General features: G+C 37.3%; 1 protein-coding gene across 1 annotated transcript in view; it reads left to right on the top strand.

The window, feature by feature from the left end:
* Positions 1 to 14,058, top strand: part of RNF217 (ring finger protein 217) — a 63,030-nt gene extending 48,972 nt beyond the window's left edge. The window contains exons 4-6 of the mRNA XM_062572597.1: positions 2,023 to 2,224; positions 10,214 to 10,285; positions 12,228 to 14,058. Of these exons, the coding sequence (XP_062428581.1) occupies positions 2,023 to 2,224; positions 10,214 to 10,285; positions 12,228 to 12,301 (348 nt within the window). The 3' untranslated portion in view covers positions 12,302 to 14,058. The remainder of the gene's footprint in view (positions 1 to 2,022; positions 2,225 to 10,213; positions 10,286 to 12,227) is intronic.
* The last annotated feature ends 11,428 nt before the right edge of the window (positions 14,059 to 25,486 follow it).

Here is a 25,486-nt window from a genome sequence, read left to right as displayed (position 1 = left end):
CTTGAGTTTCCAACTACCAGAGAAACATTTTCTTTTTCTTTTGTTTTGATTTTTGTTTTTACGTATGAAATGTTTTTGGAAGGAGTATTTGCATCTAGGGTTATTAGGCTCCAGGCTTGCACAGATTTCCAATTAGGCTTGATGGAAACTTAATGTATTGGGTTTGTAAGTTGAAGAGAAAGGAGAGTTCAGCAGTCTCAATAAAAAAAAAATCAAATACTTTTCATTAGTGTCAGAAGGTTCGATTTCCTCATTTCCATGTTTAAGATGAAAACGTGTCACTGTGAATCAGCAGATGATAAAAGCCACCTCCAGCTCCTGTAGAGTTGTTCTCTGAATTTCACCTGTTGGCAGGTGTACCTGAAACTACTTTTAACTACATCTGCTCTGGATTCTTTTACCAAAAGTACTGTTACAGGAAAACATCAGTTTTTCTTTCATACACACACACAAATGTGAAGTGCCAGTTTCAGTAGCACGTCCAATGGGCAAAGTTTCTCAGCTCTAAGAGTGCAAACGCACTTGACCCTCTCAAGAATGTCAAGTGCCTACAAGTGACGACAAACCTCTCTCGAGGTGCGAGGCTGATTCAATTGTACCTGAGCTTTCCGCATCTCACGTAAGTGCTCTGATGCTGGCAAGGCCATTTTAAGTAGTGATGTTTTGTCTTCACCTTTACCTTCTCACAAAATTAGTACTTCTGGATATAAGTAAGAGGTTATGGAGGCATTCATTGCCAGTTTTAACAAGTAAAATTCCAATTGGACATGAGAGGAAAAAAAAAATAGTCCCAGCGAGAGTGGCTAAGCATGGGGCAGGTTGTTTAAAGAGACTGTGAAATAGCCGTTCTTAGGTCTTGTCACATTAGATTTTGACAAGGGAAACTGGGTCTGACTCTGCAATTAGCCCTGCTCTGAGCAGAGGTTGAAATAAATGACACTAAAATGACTAAAAGTCACTTCCAATGTCAATTATTCTGAAAACTTTATCTACTATTCCATCATCAAACCTAGTGGACTTGTTTTAGCAGGTGCAGAGTGTTGTTTGTATCAGTTTTGTGAAAAAGGAAAACTGCTTACCACTGTTAGCTATGTTTTTTGTTGGCAAGATTTAAAATAGCTGTCTAATCATTGTTGCAGTACGCAATTTGCTTTAGTGAAATACTCAGCCCCAGGACTAGCTTTCTTCTAAGGTTCTCTGAACTATTAACTAAAAGTGAAGCCTTACAGAATCTATGCAAAGTAAGTAAATTTAGCAATTTAGCAGAAGAGTACATGGAGGGATAGGAATGGTAAGTGAGTTAATTTCATGCAGGCAGTCAGTGGAAAGATGAAAGCAGAACATAAAACAGCCCTGCTTAATGGTATACTACAAACATTGTGAAAGCTGAATGTAGTTTTTCTAATAGAGTCTGTAGATACTTTCTTTTTTTTAAAAAAAAAAAGGAAAAAAAAGAAAGAAAAAATCCATTACTGCTCTTATCATTCATGCAAACAGCATAGTGATTCTAGCTTTTATTGCAAAATGCCAAATCCATTTGTAATGGGAAAGGGAGTGGAGCCACAGGTGGTATAAGAGGGAAGCCCATCTCTGGCGAGTCAGATGAAGTTCATGAGATATGATTACTGTATTACTCTTAACGTTTCGTGCTAATGTGACTGCAACTTTTCATCTTTCAAAGCATTCAGTAAGGGCAAAGAGCAACTTGGATTCTTGTCGAAGACAAGGAGCTTGTTTCAACAAAGAAGGAGAAATAAGTGGAAGTAATTTCCACTTCTTCAGTGGAAATCTGGAAACAAATGCAACTTTTATGTTTGTTGCTCTGTAAAAGCACAGTAGAAACTTACTGCCCTAAGGCAGTTACAGCGTCAGTCGATGCAAGCAGCGGGTGAGAGTTGAGCAAGGGGCTGCTTGCAGCGTCACCCCGTTTGACACAGGGGATGTACAGTTACAGGGGTAGTGCCTACTTTTCTGTGCTTAGGGGGGAAAAATAATCTTTTCTTTTTTCTTCTGCTCATAAAGATCCACATCCAGAGAACAGAAGGGTGTGACCACATGACCTGTTCACAATGTAACACTAATTTCTGTTACCGTTGTGGGGAGAGATACCGCCAGCTCCGTTTCTTCGGAGATCACACGTCAAACCTCAGTATCTTTGGATGCAAATACCGCTACCTCCCTGAGAGACCACATTTAAGGAGATTAGTGCGAGGCTCTGTCTGTGGTGAGTGGATAAATGTACCTTGTGGAGAGCTGCACAATGAGGAGATTGTGGGGAAAAAAATCAGTATACTGAAAACTATTGGTTTAGAGTAAAGGATGCACAGCCTGCTGTTTAGTTATGTAAAAGGTGGTTTACTAAAAATATTAAAAGATGTGGCATTTGGACTCTATTTTTCAGTGGACTCTGTATGAATAAGTATGATGTCTTTTATTAGGATACTGTTTCCTAACCTTTTCTCAATAACACATAATGATTACAAACAAACTTGGAAAAAGAAAGTGCAATTCTCAGACTTACGATGTAGGAAGTTTCTCTTTGCATTTTATATATTTGTCTTTTTGCATATGGCTGCATAACTACCACTATTTGATCTTTATGTCTCTCCGTTAACAGACTAATCCATAAGCATTTACTCAGGCACCCAGGGATAGCTATGCCGCGTTTCGTAGCAGCTGAAACCTGGATCCACGGGAGGATCCTACAGGTCATGGCACAATGAAGTTTGGCCAAGTCTGAGTGGAGTCTGGCAGCCAAGCGAAGTGCCTGGACTGGAACGTCCCCGTACAACACCTAGGGAAATGTTTGTCCCCAAGAATGGGATTTGCATGCTGAGCTGGGGGTGTCTGAGCTACCTAGCAGGAGAGAGGAGAGAAGGAAGTATCTGAAATACCACATTTCTAAAGGAGCTAGTTAACAGTTCTGCGCTGGGGAGTTCTTGGTCCTTGCTCTGAGTTGATGACTGCCTGTTATTCAGAGATCCTTGTTCTTCAGTAGCTCTCCTAGTAGGAACTAGACCTGCACGATTTCACTCGCAACAAGATACAAAGCTGTCAATGTGCGTGTTGTGGACTTTGATCTCATTCTGCCCAGATGAAGTCCAGCTTAAAAGTACAGCCATGTAAATTAATCTTTCTCACAAGAATATATTGCCAAAAGATAGACATTTTTTTTTAAAAAAAGGGACTCCTAATTTGCTTTTGAAAAGCTGTATATCTGCCTCAACCTTATAGAAGCACAACAAAAATCATTTTACATGATAACTTGCTACAACATGTTAAATTAGTACCTATATAAGGTATCTTGTAAGATAAGAATTGTTCTCAATTTAAAACACTGTAGGAAAAGATTGTATTAAGTATGAAATACTGGGGACCCATTAGGGAAAATTTTGTACTTTGAAACAAGGCAAAGAAATTAGAGGTAAATTGGAATTTACCTAGGATAAGGAAAAAGTTTTTCAACTGGATGATGTTGAATATAGAGATAAGGTGAGAGATTGCGTGTGTGGAAACAGACATCAGTAGAACTGAGGTGAAAACAATACTCCAGAGCCAAATGTGTTCCAGTAAGAAAACCAGGTGATTTCCATTTTGGAATAATACAAGAGTTGGCACACAAACTCATAGGCCTCGTAATAAGAATTGTTAACTGATCTACAACGTTGTGGGAGACTAGCAAACATGGAATGCATATTTAACAAATGATGGTAAGTAATACAGGCCGAGTAGTTTGACCTCAGGAGCTTGCAAGGCTTTAGAACAAACTTTAAAAGAGAGGTGAACTAAAGATACAGAAATAAATGGGAAAGAGGATAAAAATTCAAAACAATTCTAGATGTTTACTCTGTGATATATTTTAGAGAGATAAATTCCAACATATGAGAAGATCTATTAAAGATTAAAGACAGTGCTGGAACTAGAACAAATGGATGTAAACTATTCAAGAATAAGTTCAGGCTTAAGATTCAAAGGCATTTTCTAAGCACTTGGTAAGGTTTCAGAAGAGCTTTCAGTAAAAACAACATGGCAAGCAATATAAATTATTTTAAAATGGATCTTGGTATATTTGATGGAATTACTATGTGATAGCGAAGGATTGTACTCAGACATTACAAATACTGTGCTGCTCACATGCAGAATCATAAGTAATGTTACTTCAAGATTAAACCTTCTCTGTGGCATGGGTATACACATACAAATAAGTATTATTTTTTATCACAAACTAGGTCTGCCAAAAGTTTTATTATTTCCTGGTTTACACATGTGGTATCTGAACATGCAGTTTGCTGATTAGTGCCAGAAACTGCATGCATGATTTTAATAATACATAAGTTAGGTTTTATTTTCCCTGTTTCCCTGGTTAATATTTTTAAGGAACAGAAGAACACACTATTTTTCTTCTTTAAAAAAATCAGCTTTTACTAACAACAAGGAAGAAAATCAGTTTATATGCAAATAATGCTATGGAGGTAGTAAAGACCAGTGCAGAAGTATATGTATCAAAGTTGAAATTCTTGAGCAGTCATGAAGATGTGTATCTTAATAATTCATAAAAGCATGCATAGATGTATACAGAATGTACAAGATTTTTTACTCTTATTTTCTGTTTGAAAGTGTTAGGAAGCCAAGAAAGACTAGCAAAGGTCAAAACCTCAGCCTAAATTTCTCCTAGAATTTGCTGTTAAAAATTTATCTCCAAGACTGCCTCTGTCATAATGTGGTGTTTTCCTTGGGAATGTTCATGTTAATAGACGCGGAGCTAACTGATTCTGTCAGCAAACGTGATAATTGCCCCGATTTTTAGAATAGTTTGTTAACGTCCAAGTTCGCCATGAGTCAGATTCCTGCATTGATATGCAGGACCCTGAGTCTCTCAGGCTTCTCTAGAGGGAAGTTGGATGGTTTCTGGTTTTATTTTTTCAGTATCAGTTCTGATACATTGTATAAATGTAGATGCGAGCCCTAGCAACACTGGCATCTGAAATCCAAAAAGTAAAGGTGTAGCAACTTGCTTCTGTGCAGGAATCGAGAATTCAGCCAACTCATTTTCCTCTGTTGAATTAGATTTTAGCAATGAGTAGCTCGTGTGGGTCAGCATGGGCCTTGATGTACACACAGTCTTTTTTTCTTTTAAGAAGGCATTATGTTGGTGTAAGGTGGTCTCTCCTGACGTTCTTCTTTCAAGATGCTGTACTCCCCAGCTGTGATGTAGTGTCAGTTCAGCTTGTGGAGGGGTGGAGGCTTGGCAGGAGCACCTATCCTTGTAAAACTGTAGCCATCTTCAACAGAGTTGTTTTCTTCCCCTTAACTGGGTAAGTGCAAAGGTCTGTGTGGCAGAGTTTGTCTTCAGCAGTGACCAACTGGAAACGTGATCCCACTAAATGTATTGCCAGTAATCGTTGGTTTGGAGACTTTTAGTTGTGGTTGCATCTGCATCTTTGCTTAATAACTATCAGTAGAGTTATCCTTCAGCAGTTTATCCTATTTTTCTTCAATAAGTTATAGTTTTGGTCTCCACACTATCCATGGATATTTTGCTGTAGGATATTATTATGCATTGTGTGGAGAAAGTACGTACTTCCTCTCTTGTTTTTTTAAGTTGCCTCTTGATAATTTAATTGATTTCTTCTTGTATCATAAAATAGAGTAAACATTAATAATTCGCTTATTGTCTGGTATCTTGCTTTTATAGACCCTCCCTCGGAATCCTTATCATGATCTTTGCTTTTGTATTTGTTCTTAACTGAAGCTTCCTAGTCTTCATTACTTAAAATCCAGTTGAAAATCTAGAAATCTTTCATTCCTTTTAGGGATCAAATACGTTCAGACTTTGCCAGGCATCGGTGTAACATTATTATCAGGAGGATTGTACAAGACTGATTTTTGGTTCCATTTTGAGAGTCAACAGAAAAGAGACTGTAGCAGAACGCAGAGGAAAAGGTCGCTACGAAGCACAGACTCTAAATTTTAGTAACATGTTGTGCCACTCCCTCTCCCCCTCCCCCCCCCCCCCCCCCGAAAAAAAAAAGGTGGAATTTCCTCTAAGCAGCACTGTGGTTTTTTTACTATAGAACTTTACTTTTGGCTGCAAGTGGGCTGCAATGAGGTGTCAGTAGATGCATTTTATTCTGTGACATTTTTATTCTCTTGCTATGGAGAAGAAATGTACTTGTTTAAGGAAATGTGGTGATCTTGTAGTCTATGCAGTGAAGGTTCTTTGGCTTCTTTTTACTTAATCCGGGTGGATGGGGTGTGTAAAGAGGAAAGAATGCTTTATGGCAGACTCTGGCATGCTATCATATTTTCTGTTTAGAAGTAGAGGTCTGTGCCTGCAATCACAGGCTGTTCTGTAATAAAATGGCAGCATAAATTAATAGCATTAAATTTAAATGTACTGCTCTTCATAAACCAATGTCTTTGTAAAGGTAATAGAAGTCAGAGAGGAAAGAGGTAAGTAAACTGATAGAATTGATCTCTGCTTAATTTGATGACGTTTCTCTCCCCACCTTAGCTTGCATGTTTTTTAAAGGAGCTTTGCCCTGTGACCAGTGTGTACAGTAAGACGAAGTAACTCTTACCCTTCATTTCCAGTGGACTCGGAGGTTTCATCTTCATACTAAATAGACTCCACTTAGCTAAGTTGTTGAAGGCAGAATTTTTAAATATAACTTGAGTTAGTGATGAATTACCTTCTTTATTGAACACAGAAAGGAGAAACATACGTTAAGCTTTCTTCAGTGTATTCAATGTGTGCCACTTTAGTGTCATCTGAATTCAGCTGGGTGAATTATGTTCAAAATCATTTACTAATTAGATGGATACGTAACAGGACAGAACATATAAAGGATGCCTTTAAAACAACTGAAGTTTATTTGCATGGTGTATTGTGTTTCAACTATGAATCTGAAAACAGCATATTTTCAAAGCTTACTGATACGTACTGCTGTGCTAAGACAGAGTGCGTGATTCACTTCATGTGTGCACAGTGCGGAGCACAGCAGGAGGAAACATGCAGTCCTGGGATCCAAGCTTTATTAGCAGCTTTGTTTAAGTCGGTCTGATTTGTAAGAATGTCCCTTATGCATTTGATTGGACTTTTTAAATATAAACAGAAACTTGTATTAGAACTTAAATCTAGCTAGTTGTGACTTTTTAATTTGTAAATATGTACTTAGAGTGGCTCTATTTAAGCATATACTGATATTTAGATGTGGAAGACTGAACTTTCCATTTTTCATATGCTGGTGATTAAATTTGTTCTCCAAAACTGGTATATTAGCTTTTTACATGGAAAAGAATTCTCAAAGGATTTTTTTTTTTTTTTTAATGTGTGCCTTTAAGGAAATACATACAGAGTTACGCAAGGGGAAAATATTCCCTCATATTTCCCCAAATGATTCCTCCTTTTGCAAAAAAAAAAAAAAAAAAAAAAAAAAAAAAAAATCTTTCTGTATATCAACAGTAGTGAAACTCCTATGAAATCATGTGAAGGTCTTCAAAATGTAAATATGTTACTGCAGAAGTCTAAATCTTTGTATTGAGTAAGTCTGCATAGAAAAAGAAAACTGTCTACCATTGATTTGAGTAGAATTCTAGAAATGTTCCCTTTTGGGGCTTGATTTATTTACTACAGTGTTTGTAGTTATCCTTAAAAACTAACTTGGAGCGTAACCGAACTGTCTGCTATAACCTAGTGCGGAGTTCACTGCGTGGATTAATGACCCATAATTTTATTCAGCTCTGTAACAAGTTTTGCAGTTGCTGCCGAGTTCCTTACTGGCACAGCTTCTCTGCAAGCAGGCCCTGAGCTAGTAGAGATAAGACAACGGATCCTTGTGAAATGTGTAATGAGCACCCTTAGTCTCACCAGCATTTCTTAGTATGCCTCTGACTGTGATTAAGAGCCTCATAATCCCTCACACTGTGACAAATGATTTGCGCAAAGATGCATTTGGATAGAAGCTAATGTACGGTGCAGACGTATAAAACAGAGCATTTTACGATTTTTTCATGTGATGCAGATACAAATGATTGGAGTAAAAGTTAGGTGTCTGTTACTTTGCAATGATTGCTGTTGTTTGTGCTCTTACCTGATTGTAGCTTGAATAAGTCTTACTCACTTAATAGAAACTTGTTCCTTAGTTTTGTATGATAAAAGTAAAAAAAAAAAAAGATAAAGGTCTTAAGTGCCCTTCACCAGGGCATTTATAGGACATTTTATAGCTATACAAGGGTATAATGTATATATAATAACATAAGACAATGTTTTGTTTTTAAAGCTTAGCACTTAGAAAGAATGCATAGCTAAAGAAAGATCTCCAGTTAGTGAATTGATTGTCTCATGATAACGAAAAGTCATTTTGTCCTTTCCAGTCATAGAAGTAAGAGACTACACAATATGCCTCACTTCATGTTCACAGGCAGGAGGAAAAAGACAAATGTTAATGATTTATTTCAGCTCAGAGTTAGTTTGTCAAATATGAGTCAACAAGTTATTAAACTGAATTAGGTTAGGAAACATTCTTTGTGTTTGCAAAGAAATTACTTGTATCAAAAGCTAGCCTAGCCCTTCTACAGACTCTGGCTTCTGTGTGCTTTAGGTATCTGTCTAGTGGTTTAAGTACTTAATAATATTGGTAGCAAACATCTTCTGACGTTCAAATTACATCGTTGTTAATAAGGTATATGGTTATTAATAAAGTACATAGAGCTTGTGCATTAAAATAGTTTTATAAGTTTTATTTCAGAATTGTTGAAGGCATTGTTAATATTTTAAATATTTTGATCACTGATTTTTTGGTGTATACTTGAATTTTCTGTCACTTTATATTCATTCTCCTGTCTAGACTTGAATAACTTATTTGAGGCAATGGCAACTTCTGTGTCTGTATAATGCAACTCAGTGGAGTCCCGAGAAAGTCTACCATTAGGATGCCTAGTAAATAGAGTAATACCAATAGTATTTGCCAACTTTTTTCTTCTAGGAATTAATGTTTCCCACCCACAGCACCCTAAGAAATTTAAAAGCTATCAAAACAGGAGTGTGAAAAGGACCAGTTCATTTACTGCTGTAAATATTTCCAAAATATCTCATTTTTCCTTCAGACTGCCCAAAGTCGTGTTTCAGGTTATGGAGAGGTTTACATCATTGTTGAATGAAGTAATCCTTTCACTGAAATCTGATACAAGTGACTTGAGAGAAGCGAGAGGGAATGAGCTTGATCTCCCTTTCTAGAGGTAATCTTTCAAACATAGGCTTAACAGAGAGAATTGTGGAGTTTCAAATCTCTGTTCAAACTGCTGGTGTGTGAGTAAAGGTACTTTACACGCTGCATTTTCAAAGAGCTGAGAAAAGTAACGTGTCTGAGCCACTCAGCTAGCACAGGGAGAGAGATTCTGCGCTGTGTAGTTGAACGTATATGACACGAGGTAACTTGGTTCAAAGTTCAGTTTCAACTTAGCATTTCCAAAGGAGCCCTGCCTTCCTTCCATGCAGTTACGCAGATGATAAACACAGAAAAAAAGAAAAGAATGAGAGTGGATTTCATATGTTCTCAGAGTCTTAGGCTCTTCCTGACGGGCAGTACAACCCTGTCACCTTACTCATGTAGGAGCAGCAACACAGCACTGCCAATAGGGTTGGTGGTCATTTGGTTTAGTCCTAAATCACAGCAGTACATGAGGACTTTACCGTAGCCTTTTAGAGGGAGGGGAAGCATGTTTAGATACCAGCTGGTATTGTTGCCTTGGGCTAACCTTAACTCCCCAAAGACACTGGCTTGCTTGGCATCTTCCCAGCGTTGTTGTGGTACAACAGGATTTTGGAGAATCTCTCTAAAGCCAAAAGACTGTAACCTTATATCCTCCCTGTTCCTGTTAGTGCCCGAAGGATTTCAGAATGGAAACCGAAGTTAATGGCAGTTAATTGTTAATGTACAAAATGGGCTATGCCCAGAGAATTGCGGTGGATAGAGAGAGCAGCATGTACAAGGAGATGGCTTTTTGGTGATGATACCCAGCTAGATTTGCAGACTGACTTTACAAATAAGAATCTTATTAAAGTATAAAAAAAAAAAAAGAAAAAGAAAAAAGAAAAGAAAGAAAGCAGCTTTTGATTTTTAGAGGTCAGATTGTCCAAATATTTAAGAATGGTTGGAGAGGTTGAAATTCAAAGCAGGCATTTTATTATTTAATGAATTTTGTGTTTCAGCTGGAAAACTACTCATTACACCCCTAATACTGGTTCTTGGACTGGCACTGGGAGCCATAGCTGTTGTAATAGGTAAGAATTACAGACAGGAATGAGTCTGATTCTGATTTTGCCAGACTTCCTTGCATGATTAATGTCTCAGTATTTCCCTCTCTGAGGTAAACATAGAAAAAGTACAAACTGAGGAGTTCTTTTTAGTGTAAAATGGATATATTTTTTCTAAATGGATTTATGTCTTCAAAATCTTAAAGCTTTATAACTTTCTTCTTACGTATGCTTTATGCCTACTAGCTTAATATTTTTTTCCCAATTATTTCATTGTTAAGGCTCTTGTGAACCAAAATCATTACCTTTTATATTTAAAATACCGAAAAGGCCTGCATAGTTTATATCTAGTGCCAGGGGCTGGCTGGCTTGGAACCTCCCTTTCACCACCCCAGTGGATCACAACTTTAAGAACTTTGTCACGTGAGCTGCAAGATGTAATTTTGGCTATGTGAGTGCATAGCCACTGTTCATTCGTATTGGCAGTAAAATGTTACTGCCAATTACTCTAGGGCATTGGAAACTTACTCTGAATGCCCATCTCTGAAGCATATTGGGATGATGTACCTTTGTTCTGATACAGTAAAACCAATATATAGTAGGATAATTACATTAATAAGATTGGCTATATACTGATTGGTTATATACAATGTACTGATAAAGGTTTTCTAGAGTATACCTGAGTCTAGAATATAGTGAGCATTTAGACTAAGAATATGGACATTTTTGGTAACAATGCTGAGTTGGGTTGACTGAAGAGATATATATTGTTTTGATGACATTTTTATGTCAAAAACGTAGGCAGTAAAGACTCTAATGCCAGTAAAGCTTATGTTACTCAGCAGTCTGGTATAATCTATACTGTAAGAAAAACAAAACAAAAACCTCTTGCTTATATTAAAAATTAAAACTAAGAAGGTTTTCCAGTAATACAGCTGCAATAATGTCGATTCTGCCACTGACGTCCCACCGTAGGTCTGGCCATGTAACTGAGGCAATCGAGAAGAGCAGTGTGTGCAATTCCAAAGACATTGATTATTTATAGTAAAGTTTCGATTTTGAGGTAATTACAGCAGTATTTACTGACAACACACCTGTAAAAGTAATCTTAGTAGCATAGCTGAAAACCTTTTTACACAAATAAGAAGATTATTAAGCATAGCAAGGACCCCAACAACTGTGGTAGTCTTTTGGTATAGCTGATTGCTGCGGTGGTAGCTGAAAAGTGATTCTTCACTATCTCAGTAGTGTGGGAAGACACACTTTTTCCTTTAGGATTGAAAGAGTATCTCTTATGGCAAACTATTTTTCACTTAGATAAATCTGATTTTTTTTTTTTCCTTTTACACTCTACTTTCTCTCAAAAGACTTTTTAAGATTTAAAAAAAATTCCCTGCCTGGCAAGGATAAACATTTGGTATTACTTAATAATAGAGAAGGATACATATAAAAAATAGTACAGACACAATATGCTGCCTTTAATACTTGTAAAACTGGTTGAATTAAAGATTAAGGGGATTTGGAAAGAGTGGATTGTCTGAAGTAAACCAGAATTCCAACATTACGATAAGCAGATATTTGTTAGCCTTTTAGATTTATATATTACGTGTTTATGAAAACAGGTTTAATTAAATCAGCCCTAGATTTAGATCTAAAAATTGCAAAAATACTTTTTAAAGTTTTAAGTTTGTATCTCTTACAAAGCAGACCATTGTTCAGGAATTTATTTCTGTCAGAGATAGGGGTTTTAGCAGGAATTTGTTCTAAAGTAAGCAAAGTGTAGTTGAACAAGTTACCAAAGAGACTGTTGCAGTCTAGTGTTTTTTTTTTTCTGCTTGTCCAAATGCCTCATCTAAGTTCCCTGAAAGATGGAAAGCTGCATCTGAGTGCTCTGTGTACACTGAAAGCACAAAATGAGTATGCAAAGGACTACGTTTAATTATGTCATCTTACTTTCTTATTTTGGCAGGTTTATTTGTGTTTCCTATCTATTGCCTTTGTAAAAAGCAGAGGAAGAGGTCACGGACAGGTATGCCCTGGTAAGGATGGACCTTACTCATCTGAACTGAGCTGGTCCTGCAAGGGCTGTACACGGTTTGTGCAACAGAGCAATACAGTGCTGGTGCAGCGCCTGCGCCACGGCCCTGGAAGAAGCACGGAGGATCTCCTGCCGTCTTCCCGCAGCCACCAACACTACTGCAGACCAGAAAGCCTTTTTGCTCTGGTGCACTCTGAACAAGATGGGCCCCCTGACTGCTGCTTTTTAAATGTGGGGGGGTTTTGGTTTTGTTTTGGGGTTTTTTTTTTCTTTTTTTTTTTTTTTTTTTTTTTTTTTAGCTATTACTTTGGAGTTTTTTGAAGATTTAGATCTAAGTTGCTGAACTAGACAATCAAAGTCTGTATTTGTAGCCACAACTCTACTACCGATTGGCCTGTGAAGAAAGGATTTAACTGCTAATGTGCTTCATTTAACTTCGGTGTCAGCCTTTAAGGGGGAAATGCTTAGAAGTGTTTGGACTCCTACTGTACACTGAACATTCTACTTTTGGTATTAAAAACTAATTCTGTAAATAACTTTCAACACACAGCATTCTCTTTAGCATACCAAAACCCAGTCATATGCCGGAACATGACAGCTGGTTATCTTCCGAGTCGTCCTACTAGTGAGCAAGAGCCTAGGTTTCATTTCTGCGGCATGGATTGCCTCAGCCAAATAACAGTGCCTCTAAGAGAGATAATCTTATTATTTGAAACTTTATGATACTTAAATTCACTGATCGGTTTTGTTTTAGTATTTAAATTGTGTCAGCTTATAAATAGTGATTTGGATAGGGGAGTAACTTTGCTAGAGTTACAGCATTTTGAATCTCTCCCAGTAAAAGAGAAGATTTGAAAAAGTCGGATGATGAGAAATACCTGTGGCCTGTTCTATCCCCAGATACTCACTGCAATGTGATACAGAATGTACAAGGAAATGTATTCGCAAGGAAGCTGCAAACCTGCTTTTCTGTTCTGACTTGGCATGTAATACTACACACTAGTTTTGTGTGAAGATGGAATTGATGAAATTTTATTACCTAAATAGCACTTTTTTTTTTAAAGTAGGCTATCCAAGTCTTAGAGCGTCCACTGATGCCTCATGAGGAAAACTGAAATGAAGTTTGGATAACAGGAGGGGTCATGCATTGTAAAGAGACCATTTTATTCTTCGTCTATGCTTCCAGCATCTCCCTCCCTTCTTGACCTGTTGTTCAAGGTCTTTAAAGAGAACAGCTATTCTTGCTCTCTGTTCCTAACTTCAGACTATCACTGCTGTTTACTGGACTTTTTTCTCAGTGCATCATCACAAAAGCAATATAATTCAGGGTTAGGAACCAGCTACTAAGATTTTTTTTCTTTTCTAGTTCTATTACAAATTTGTCAGTTGTGCAAATATAATCTAAAAGTAAAATTTAGAATAAAGTAAATCTGTGTAAGCAGAACACTGATACACAAAGAATAGATGAAGAGAAATACTTTCTATTTATAAAAATTCAAGCTGATCTTAAGAATGGATTTCTACGGCGAAGGTACTTTTTCAGTGAAATATTTGTGTGTGGGGGAAAAAAACATATGTATATATATATATATGGGAGGAAGGGGAAGAACAGAGTCCATGTGCTGAAAGTCTACAGACTTCAAAATTTAGGCCTACAAATAGTGTCTTTTGAAATGATGTGCTTTGCAACAGTTTCTCGGAAACTTGTCATGAAATCTCAATCTAGTTGTAATTATTAAGTAAATGGTATGCTGCCCACCAACGTAATACTCTTTTGTCGTGAAATAACCACTTTGACTACAAAGCCTCCATGGAAGAAACTGATTAATTTTGTTTACCTGGAAACACAAGCGTGAGCTTACTATAGTTGGCTAGTGTGTGTGTATTCTTGTGATTTTGCTTTTTGTTTTTTTTTTTCCCTTGCTGAAACAGTGGGTATAAGCACACCATAGTAGCCAACAGAACTTATTTTTTCCATTTAAGTTTAAGGGCATGTTGACCCTCTCCTGAAAGTAAAACAGTACCTTCCTAAGATTTTCAAATTAAGCTGGGAAGCAGTGACATTTTTAGAAGTAAAGTTCAAAAGTATTTTCAGTGCAAATCCATCTATTAATTAGATGCATCAGTTTTGTATTTTTGTTCAATATGCAGATTGGAAGCTGCCTTAAAATCAGTCTTGTTTTTGAAAGTGTTTCTGAGGCCATCTATGTCAGTTCTCTTTGGCTTACTCAGGGATTTTTATTCCTTTCATTAAATGTCAAATAACAAAGATATTTTTGTATTATTTCAAAAAATTTCAGACCTCCAAGATATATATATATATACATATATATATATACACACACACACACACACACACACACACACACACACACACACATTTGGTTTTGCAATGCAGTCTGTAGTATGATGTCAAACTATTCCATTTAAGAATATTTTAGTACTTGAGATTCTCTGTAATTAGCTACACAGTGCATTAATTTACTTTTCCCAGTTCTTTATAAATATGTGAGATATTCTTAAAATCTTTGTAGCTATTTTCACTGTGATGTTTGAGATTTTCATAGTTTTTGATGGGAGTTCAGTCAGATCTCAAGATACTAGAATAAACAACATAAAAGGGAAGATAATAGATCGGCACTTATTTTATATTCAGAAAGCGTGTTATTGTGGGTGAAGGAGAGGAGTACACTCCTCCTCCATTATCATTTCATTTGGGCCATTTTGATTTCATCAGAACAGATTAAATCAAATAAAAATGATATTTCATATTCTACACATAGGCATCTTTGACCTTGTGGAGAAGAAAAAGTCTAATATATTTTGTTTTCTTGGGGCAGGGGAAAGGAGGGATGACAACTATTTGATTTTGCTTTGCTGTTAAAAAAAAAAAAAAAAATCAAGATCCAGTCCTATATTTTTTTAATAAAATGTTAGCTTTTAAACAGCTCTTCCAGTATTGAAGGAAAGTTTGTGTACATCGAAGTCACATGATTTGTTTTGCAATCATTATTTTATCAACTTTGGGGAAATGGAATGAACTTGGGAAGGAAATTCAAGTATGTTTTTCTGTTCCATTACCCCCCCCCCTTTTTTTTTAACTGTACTCTGAAGAGACTGTCAGACACTTCTACTTCATCTTCACTAGGAGAAAACTTCATGAGGCAGTTGAATGAACCTGTTAAGTCGTTGCTCAAGGCAGGTTTCGTGTTACTATGTGCTTGAACATCCAGATTGCTTTCACCACGCTTAATAGTTAAGATCATTTATCCTTGTGAGAAGTTCTTGTTCACCAGTATCTGTATTCAGGCTAAGAAAACCTTAAATCCTTGGTGTTTCTGGTTCGCCTGGTGCAGGCGATTTGTTCGTGCACTCGTGCTTTCCTGCGCACGTGCTGCAGGAGTTAGGTGTCCTGCCTGCAGGGCTGTACCCTGCTCCCCCAGCCCCAGCTGAGCTCCCGCGGGCCCCTGACCAAGCTGGGTGGGCGCAGCCGGAGAGGCCTCTTTCTCTTGAGGCTGCTTTTTACTCTGAGTCATCTTTCCACTGACTCTCCCTGCACTGGAAAACCCTCTGTAAAGGTCCCTGGTTCAGGTGTTCAGGAGAGTCCTGTCAAGCCCAGCCCGCGCAGCAGCTGCCCTTGGCCATTCCCTTGGTCAGCAGACTCTATGGGCACCTTTGGTGCCTTTGTAGGAGCAGCAATCCCCAGCCCAAAGAGCCCCAAAAGACTTTCTTGCTTTTGGTCCTTAGGTGAGACATGCATATCAAAAGAAGCATTTTAGCCCCGTGTCACTCTTGCTTTGTAACAGACCTTTTGTTTTCAAGTTAACACCTGATTCTACATCACCTATTTTCAGCTTAGTTCATGCTTGTTTAAGAGAGCCCCTTAAAATGGTACAGTGTGGTATTCATCATTGCATTCAGACTGGCCACCTAGGTAAGTGCTTTAAGTGTCTAGGGTGTCCATGTGACCGAACAAATATTACTGTGCAAATCTGAGTTCTAGTTTTCCAAGAATCTTTTTTTTTATATTTCCTCCCCCCACCGCCTTCTACCCCATGTTGCTCTCTGGCTCGGGGGGGGGGGGGGGGGGGGGGGGGAAAGAGGAGATGCGCTTTCTCCTCTAGAAGTAATTAATTAATTTCAGCAGTTGAGTCGAGTTACAGGGCTCCTCAATTGTATTTGTGGCAGGAAAATTTTGAGTGCTGCAGCCTCTCAGAGCGCAGTTACGTGTATCTGCAGAGCTTATCCAGCAGTTTGGTCGTTGGGAAGTAGCTACTTTTGTAAATCTGCTAGGTAGTGGGGGTGGAAAACTGAGCAGGAATGTGAGAGGCAGAAGTGCAGTTCTGAGCAGTTGTGAGCTCTAGCTGGTTCACCCGTTTCAGTTTCATACAGTAACTTCTGTTAATTTTCAGTTCTCATCACCTTTACTATAAAACATATACCTTTCAAATATTAAAATATAGTGCATTTTCAATGATCTATTATCTTCCTTTGGGTTAGTGCAAATGTATAAGAGAGGGAGGATTTTGTGTATGTTTTTGATACATCTAATGCTGACTGCGTAACTCTTGCTGGTATGACAGGTTTTTTGTTTTGGGAGGAGTGTTATAGTTTACAACTATTTATTTACTTGGTTCTGAAACTTTAATCATCGTGAAGTTTTACTTTTTTAAAAAATAGTAATTTGTAGGGACTATTGCCAATTTCACTATCAGGTATTCCTTTTAGCCAGTGGGCTTTCTGCTCTTCCAAAGACCGGCACAGCTAGTGTGATGTTAAATAGTACGTAGTTCAGGCAGTAGTCCTGTCAGAGGATACAAATTCAGCAGTGACTGAATGGCTTCTCTTCCCAGTTAGATTTGAGGAACTTCCATATTCAGTGGTCAAACAGTTTGCCATGCAGACTTCAAGTTTTTTTTTCAATTTGTTTAAATAAGTGTTGAAAAATGTGTTTTGTTTCTTGAGCAGACCTTGCATCATTTATAATCCTTGGCATGATAATTGTGTAGCTCCAAGCTGTGGATGAGAATCATGGATTACTGTTACCTCTATAATCTATATTAGATCTCTCTTGATTTTGTTGATGTAAAGAATCCTAAAAGAAGAAACTATTAGAGAGTTTATTTCTTAGTTTCTTCTGATTTTGCAGCCTTACAGATGCAGCGGGTCGGTTCCGTTCCTAACATAAGTCATAGCCCTGTTAAACCAGAGAAATCGCACCCGTTCTTATGCAAGTATAAAGTTTGGCCTTGATTGAAATATTTGAACTATGTAGACAACTGTTATAAAGCAACTTGAAAATCAGGTTTATTTCTGAAGAAGAGCAAACTGTTATAAAGCCTGTTGTCTCATTAGCAGAGTGTAGTACCAGCTCTTGTTTAATGGATGCAGGAGAGGGCAGGAAGACGGGAAGAGTTTCCAAATGGCATTCTTATTGCAGCAAATTGTCAGGGAAATACTGTTTTTAATCCTATCTTTTGTACAATAAATAAAGCTTTTTACAATTTGAGACACCAATAACTTTAAAAATCACATCCACAGACAGTGTTAAATTACATATTTTTAAGTTCAGCTTCCTTCAGTGTAAGCCACATTAGCTCAGTTTAAGAATTGGAGTTAGGAATGGTTTAATATTTTTCAGAGTTAATGCAGAAACAAACTTGAAAAGAGTACACATATATTTAAGAAGTTACGTTGCTAATACTCTTGGTGGCTTGTCTACTACTATTACATGGAAAACCACCTGAGCCTGGATTCAGCTGTAAGACTAGCAGCGTGTTCACGTGTATATTACTGACACAATACCTGCAAACATGTATTTATTTATTTATTTCTCTAAGAAACTTTAATGCAATTTGTTGCTGTGACACAGGACTGTAACTTTCTGGCTGTTTCTTCCTTCATTTTGTGCATAAGGGCTCAGGATCTATATGTTTCCTCTCCAGTAAGGAATGGAATGCTCTTATTAGGCACTTAATCACTGATGCTCTTAGCCTGACAGTGAAATACTATAAGGTAGAGAAATGAAAACTGATCTTAGAGTGCATGCCCTGATTTCAGAAGTAGAACTGTAATATAAGCTTTAATTACTTTCTCCCTAGTTTAAAAAAAAAAGAGCATAACTCTGTTTATTCCTAAATGTATCTTTGTTAAAAAAAAAAAAATAATAATAGCAACTAGTTTATTTAAAAATGCATATTGTGCCGAAGAAAACCTTTTGGGGGCTTATTTGGCTTGTATGAAAATGTGACAAGTAGATCTGAAATGTGTTGGATGAATCAAAGTCAGAATAGGAATATGTATAAAAATATTTGACATTTTTAGCATTAAAAAATGGATTTTGCACAGTCTGCTTAAACACTGTTGCATACTAGCCCCATTCAGTGTTAATCTTGTTGAAAAGCTGGCAAGATGAAATGAAAATGTTATTTCTTGAAATTTTAACCTACTGTCACTGAGCGTGATGTTACTAGTACCATGCCACATTTTCCTCATTTTAACAATGAAAGTCTACTTACAGAATCCAAACAAGTCATTCAGATACTTTAAACCTGTCTTGTAAAATTGCTGATGCAGTTAAGAAATCCTTTTATGTCTTATGCAAGCTTTGGATAAGCAGATGGATTTTGTCTTTAGTCATGGCCTATCTTTTTGCATAAAAAAATGCACTATTAAAACAAGTCTTCATACCAATTTACATCCTACTGCTTCATGTCCAAAAATTGCAAGGACAGTAGTAGATTTCACTGCGTTTACTATCTTGTAATAAAATGTTTACCGTGTTTCCATTTGTTATACATTTTATTTCATTATACTCTTCCTTTTAAATTTCATTATTTGAAACCAGTTGGTGAAAATGGCTGAAGATGGAATTGGACATTAGGAAATGTGATCTCACAGTATGTGATTTCGGTAAGATTTTGCTGAGCAATACTAGCAAAAGATTATTTCTGTTATACTTAAATTACTTAATTGCAAAATACTGGTGTCTGGTTTTCTTCAGAGCTTTTATTTTTACATTTTTATGTAATTAAACACTTTTTTTTTTTTTTTTTTTTTTGGTTACATATCTAACCATCTGAGTTCACTATTGAATAATTAACTCTTTGCTTATGGTAGAGATGAGAATAATAGGTGCTGAGAAAAAGTAAACATGATCTCCCTTTCCAAGGAGGTTGTCAAAGCAGAACCTTATCTTAATTCCATGACAATTCAGTGAGAATTCCCCCCCCCCATCTCTCTTTATATTTGAATGTGAAGAATTTCCTTTAAAATACAGTTAATTTGAATGCCAGGAGGTAAGGGTAGGGGAACAATAAGATTATACCTTTTCAGTCTACATGCTTCTGGCACAGATAAAAAGCCATACAAAACAGAATTCAGATTCACTAAGAAAGCAATTTCTAACTCTACATTTGGAATATATAAAAACTGCATTACTGACTAAAACTTTCTGTAATATATTTATTGGGTCACTAATGAAGAGTAAGGCATGAAAACTGGAGATAAGTAATGTCCAAATATTCAACACTTGAATTCCAGTGTTCAGTGTTTTGTATACTGATAAAATTATTTAAAAATACGTTAGTGCCTTATTTGTTTGAAACAAGTGAAAAAGGTTTTTCTGTTCTTAATCACAGTCTTCATCCACCTTTCACTCCATAGAGCAGTATGGAAATTTCTCTTAAGCAGACTCCTATACATGGGCATGTTAAGCCAAGGTAACCAAATACTAGTTTGTTGAGAAGATTGAGGAATGTTATGTTCGTGAAGATATTGTCTTTTTAGGAATAATAATGGTAATCTGATGTGCCTGTGTTAATTTTCATGATCTTGATCTAGTTTCTTGAGTTTAACTTACTGTTCATCCCCTCCCTTCAGATTTGTGCAGAAATGCATCTATAGGTGTTGTCAGAATTAGTTTAGTCTTCCAGTATAATCAGCTAAAAGCTTTTAACCACTAAAAAGAAAAGCAACTTTTTGGAAAATAGAATTTAACAGAAGTTAGTTCAGACCACAGCTGGAGTGTATCTGTCCTCAAAGGCTCAATAACAGGCCCTGTTCATGCTAATGTGGCAATGGAAGTGTTGAGGAGCATGGCACGCAGAGACACATTAGGTTGAGACTTAATGCAGATGGTATTTGCACTTGAACTAGCGTATCCTTTTTAAGAAAAAGTTGGTAAATCCTCTCTGGTATCCTGATGGACCAAGCCCTCAAGTGAGCTTGGAGGATCAGATATGAGATCTCTTGCACTGCCCTTCATTATGTGATAAAGATATGATTTGAAAAAAATAGAAATCATTTTATCATCTTCAGTTAGCTTCAAAAAGGAGACTGAGGGATTTTTTTTTCTTTTTCTGAGATTACTCCCTTTTGTCAGAAGGCAGTGGAATTTTACCTATTATGATCTAGATTTTGTAAATTCGATTTTCCCTACTAGCATTGTTCCCGCTTTTGTCCATGTATTTGAAATCAAATGTCAAGAATAAGCTATATTTCTAGAGTTATCTTGACCTATATGAGCTACTGCTGGAAATGATCTGGGGGGGCAGCAGGGGGAGAAAAAGAGGGAGGTTATAAAATGGCAATTATTAGAAGGAAATTCCAGAGAGCTAATAATTGGAGTGGGAGGTAGATGTAAAAGTCATGCTGCATCATTAATTCATGATCATAAAGTGGTTTTACCATATTCAGTTTCCCCCACTAAAAATTTGGGAAGGAAGGTAAAGAGGGAGAAATGAAGATGAGAAGAATATCTTTTAGAACTTGTTCTTCCACTGGAATTCTTGAGTTTTCCAGAACTGTAGAAGAAACTTTTTTTCCCCCTCCGTGGAGTTCTTAATTAGTAGTAAGACTCTCCCTTTCAGTGCTACTTCTTCACAAAGAATCATACATTTGTGCGTAGTCAGGGTTCAGCTTACAAATCTGAAGTTTTCGATAATAGGGAATTTGATGAGAGCCATACTACAATAAAACTTAACTGAGTTGTCACTCTTTCAGACATCTTAATAACTTTTACTTCAGTTTTATCTCCAAGTTAGTTGTTAACTAGCTCATCCTATACCTCACTGAATAGGAGGCACCATGTACCAAAATACTTCATCACTTTTAAGAGTTAGAGTGTTGATGTAAAAGTTACTTCCTCAAACTGCATTCTTCTCTCTTCATAGCCAGCAGACACACAACCAAAATGCTGATAAGTTTTCCATCATCTTTCTCTTGCGTTTATCTGATAACTATATTGTTCATTGCATAGTGTAGCAACAATGGTCTTCATGCTATAATAACCTGACAAAAATTTTCAGTAGTCTTGGGCAATATTTTAAAAACAATCCATGTTCAAGTTGGTATTTTAAATTTATACCAGTAATCACTGTTGAGTATGCTCAACTTTGTGGCTGCTTCAGTCTGTGTCAGTGTTTTGTAAGGATAATTTTTTGCTACCCTCTTCAGAGTGCCTTTTATTTTAGGTGATCTAGAGAAAATTCACTGAAGTCTTCTGTTGAATCTACCATAGCAGTGTCTGATTTTAAACTTGTCCTGATGAATGTATAACTAAAATCCTGTTCTTTGGAAAGCTGTAGTAGACACAGGTTGTATATGCACATGTACAAAAGCATGGATACAAGGGAAGATGTTCTGCCAATGTTTGTCCTGCTGGACAGGACCTTTTGAAATTAAATGACTTTTTTAACAGTTTATTTTCAAAATGTTACCTCACTAGTATTCAGTAATAGGTATATCTCTGTACTGCTTCACTTCGCTAAATGCAATCACGTTCTTCATGGTAGGCAGTTTAATTTAAAAGACTATGAGATGAATCTGATGTCTGTGTTGAGAGTGAAGTTCATAAGTCAAAACTTATGGTACTTCTTTTCTTTTAAAGGCATTCCTTTCACTTACACTGTTATCCTAATCCCCTGTTATTAAGAACCTGAAAAAAGTACTTCTCCATGATGAAATGGAAGAATGTAAAGTAGAATTTGAATGCACTCCACTTGTCTTAGAATTAATATTCAGAAACGTGTGTGAAGGGGGGCAGTTGTGCATTTAATGGATTGTGGGAAGACTTACAATATTATAGAGTTTGTTCACTTGCACACAGAGGGTTTTACAGTGTCTTCTAGTAATGTCTACATAATAAAGTTTTGAAGAAAAAGAAAACCTGTCTGAATGTTTCTCTCTGTTCTTCAAACTGTTGTGTGCATGGTTATCAGTCAACCAACTCCAAGTAGTATTTGTTAAACTTATGATTGTTACATAATCATAAAGAAATCCCATAGAATGACTTTAAAAAAAATCCAGAAATCTCTGTGTTCACAAATCCTGCATAACCGTCACTTTCGATCTTCACTATTTTTAAAAATATTCATTATAGTAAACTGGACTTTCACTTCCAAGCTGATTTTAAGTTTTACATGTAATACTCCCATGTGTTATAATCTCTGGGCTGTTGCTTTTAATTTTATAAGTATCTTAATATGCAAGACAAAATTTTCCTTCTCAAGAAAGGTTAAAATGTTAGGTTAAAATAACCCAATATAATGTAAGAAAAAACATGCTATAATCCAATTTTTCCATTCCCATCATTTTTTAAATCTCTATTCTTTCAGTGATTGAATTTTTACAGAAGCCAGCATTTGCTGTAGCTGTAAATTTGAAATATGGCGGCCATTAATTGAGCCAGATATGTCTTTCTCAGAGGAACTGTTTTCAGTTTCCATACTACTGAATTGATAATACTGATGAAATGTTTTGTCTGATGTGTTGGGGATCTTTAAACACTATGCCTAACTATGAAACAGCATTTGCATGTTCTTGCACAAGTAGACATTGTGGCACATTCATGTATATTTTGTTTCTATAGGAAACAAAGCTGAAAAGAACTTTCATTACAATAAAATACACATCAAAAATCTTGACTGACAGAGACCTGCCCTAGGTGCCTCTTGCCAACATTAGGAGATGAGTCTTTCTGCCCTTTCTCCACTTCCCCCCCCCCCCCACCAAAGTCAAAATTTGCAGACATCGTACTAGAGATCCCTTAACTGCAGTAATTCTAGCAAGTAGTCTAAGTAATGAGAGGATGGTTAGGAGTCCAGAGAAATCAACATCCCTATAGCTAAAACTCAGGTTAAAGGCTAACTTTTCACCTGTCACAAACTACGTGATAAAAAACAGAAAAGCAAGTTTAGTTTATAAACATACTTCTAAAAGTAAATAGGACTGATATGTTTCCTAAAGATTGCAGGTACTACAGCCATAACATTTGGACACTTCCCTACAGATGACTGCCATGTTGCTTGAAATAGCAATTATAGGAAATATAAATCTGAGTCTCTTTTCCCAAAATAATGAATCTGTTTACACATGACTGTAAAAAAATAACATTTTAAAAAATTCTGAATGAATTCGAGTTTCTCATATATTTGCTTAGTTTGGTTTCAGCAACAAAATCAGGCAAAAGGCACAAGCTTTACCTTAGATTATGAGGAACTTTGAAAAAGGAAGTGATGTGTAAAATGAGGGGTATGTGACTACCAGCTAATGAGAATAGAGTTAAAAAGTCAGAATTAGCAGCTACATGAGTACAATTACCATCCTTTGGAAAAGTCAGCGTGGCTTTTGTGACAAAAGTCTTGCCTCACCAGCCTAACAAATTTCTTCTACAGGATTGGCAATCATGCAGACAAGTCATTTTGTTTAATAGTCTGTACTTACTTCTGTAAGGAAGTGGTGGATAGGGTTGACAACCAAAGGTCCTGGTGTTATGTAAACAGAAGGGACTTCTTAAAACAGGGCTGAAGTGGAATCTCCCCAGGAGCATGTGGGTAAATAAAGAAGTGCCTACAGGGCTGTATTAGGAGGAAAGCTTTTGTGCCTCGTCTGGGAAGTCAGCACGCTGGGGTTCCTCTCTCAAGTGTCCTTACACTAATGCAGCAGCACAGGAAACAAACAGGATGAATTAGAAGTCTATGTTTATTTACAGGGCTATGTTCTCATTAGAATCATGGGGACATGGTGAGATAACTTACGTGACTCGAGTGCTGCCACAGGTCGTACAGACTCTTTAGGAAAGATTGCCTGGGACAGTGAGGAAGGGGAGTTGTGCTGTATATGAGAGAGCAGGGGGAGTGCCTGAAGTGTTGCCTGGGAACAGTTCTTCCTAACAAGCAGGAAATCATGCAAAGGCAGCAGGAGGCCTGCATGGATGAACATGTTGCTCCCGGTTAAATTCAAATATCAAAAGGAAGCATACAAGAGGTGGAGGCAGGTTCAGGTGACCCGGGAGGAATATCAATACACTGTCTGCATCTGCAGGGATAGGGTTAAGAAAGCGAAAGCCCACTTGGCGTTGAAACTGGTAGGGAATAAGTACACCAAGACAGGCTTCTATGAGTACACAAGTAGTGAAAAGAAGGCTATGGAAAATGTGGGTCCACATTTTGCTAGTCACAAAGGACTTGGAAAAGGTCAAGGTACTGAATACCTTCTTTACCTCAGACCTTACTGGTTAGACTGGGCTTCAGGAATCTCAAGCCACTGAGACCAGAAGGGAAGTCTGAAGCCATGAAGACTTGCCCTTGCTGGAGGAAGATCAGCTTAGGGAACACTTAAACAAGGTGGACATACACAAATCCACAGGACCTGATAGGATATACCCATAAGTGCTGAGGATGCTGGTCAATGTCTTTGCAAGGCGATGGTAGGTCATAGAATCATAGAATCAGTAAGGTTGGAAGGGACCTCTGGAGATCATCTAGTCCAACCTCCCCACTCAGCAGGGTCACCTAGAGCATGGTAGACAGGGTTGCATCCAGGTACACGTTGAATATCTTCAGAGAAGGAGACTCCACAACTTCTCTGGGCAACCTCTTCCAGTGCTCCATCACTGTCACAGTGAAGAAATTCCCCTTCACGGTCAGGCAGAACTTCCTGTGCTTCAATTTCTGCCCATTGCCTCTTGTCCTGTCACACAGGACAACTGAAAAGAGTTTGTCCCCATCCCCTTGACACCCTCCCTTCAGCTATTTATACACATTGATAAGATCCCCCCTCAGTCTTCTCTTCCCCAGGCTGAAGAGGCCCAGCTCTCACAGCTGTTCCTCATAGGGCAGGTGCTCCAGCCCTCTGATCATCTTTGTAGCCCTACGCTGAACTCTCTCCAGTAGCTCCATGTCTCTCTT

Source organism: Rhea pennata, chromosome 3 (genome assembly GCF_028389875.1).
Source record: "Rhea pennata isolate bPtePen1 chromosome 3, bPtePen1.pri, whole genome shotgun sequence".
In the NCBI taxonomy this organism is placed as follows: Eukaryota; Metazoa; Chordata; class Aves; order Rheiformes; family Rheidae; genus Rhea; species Rhea pennata.
Note: the sequence above shows the minus strand (reverse complement) of the source record. Positions and strands in the feature narration are given on the sequence as shown.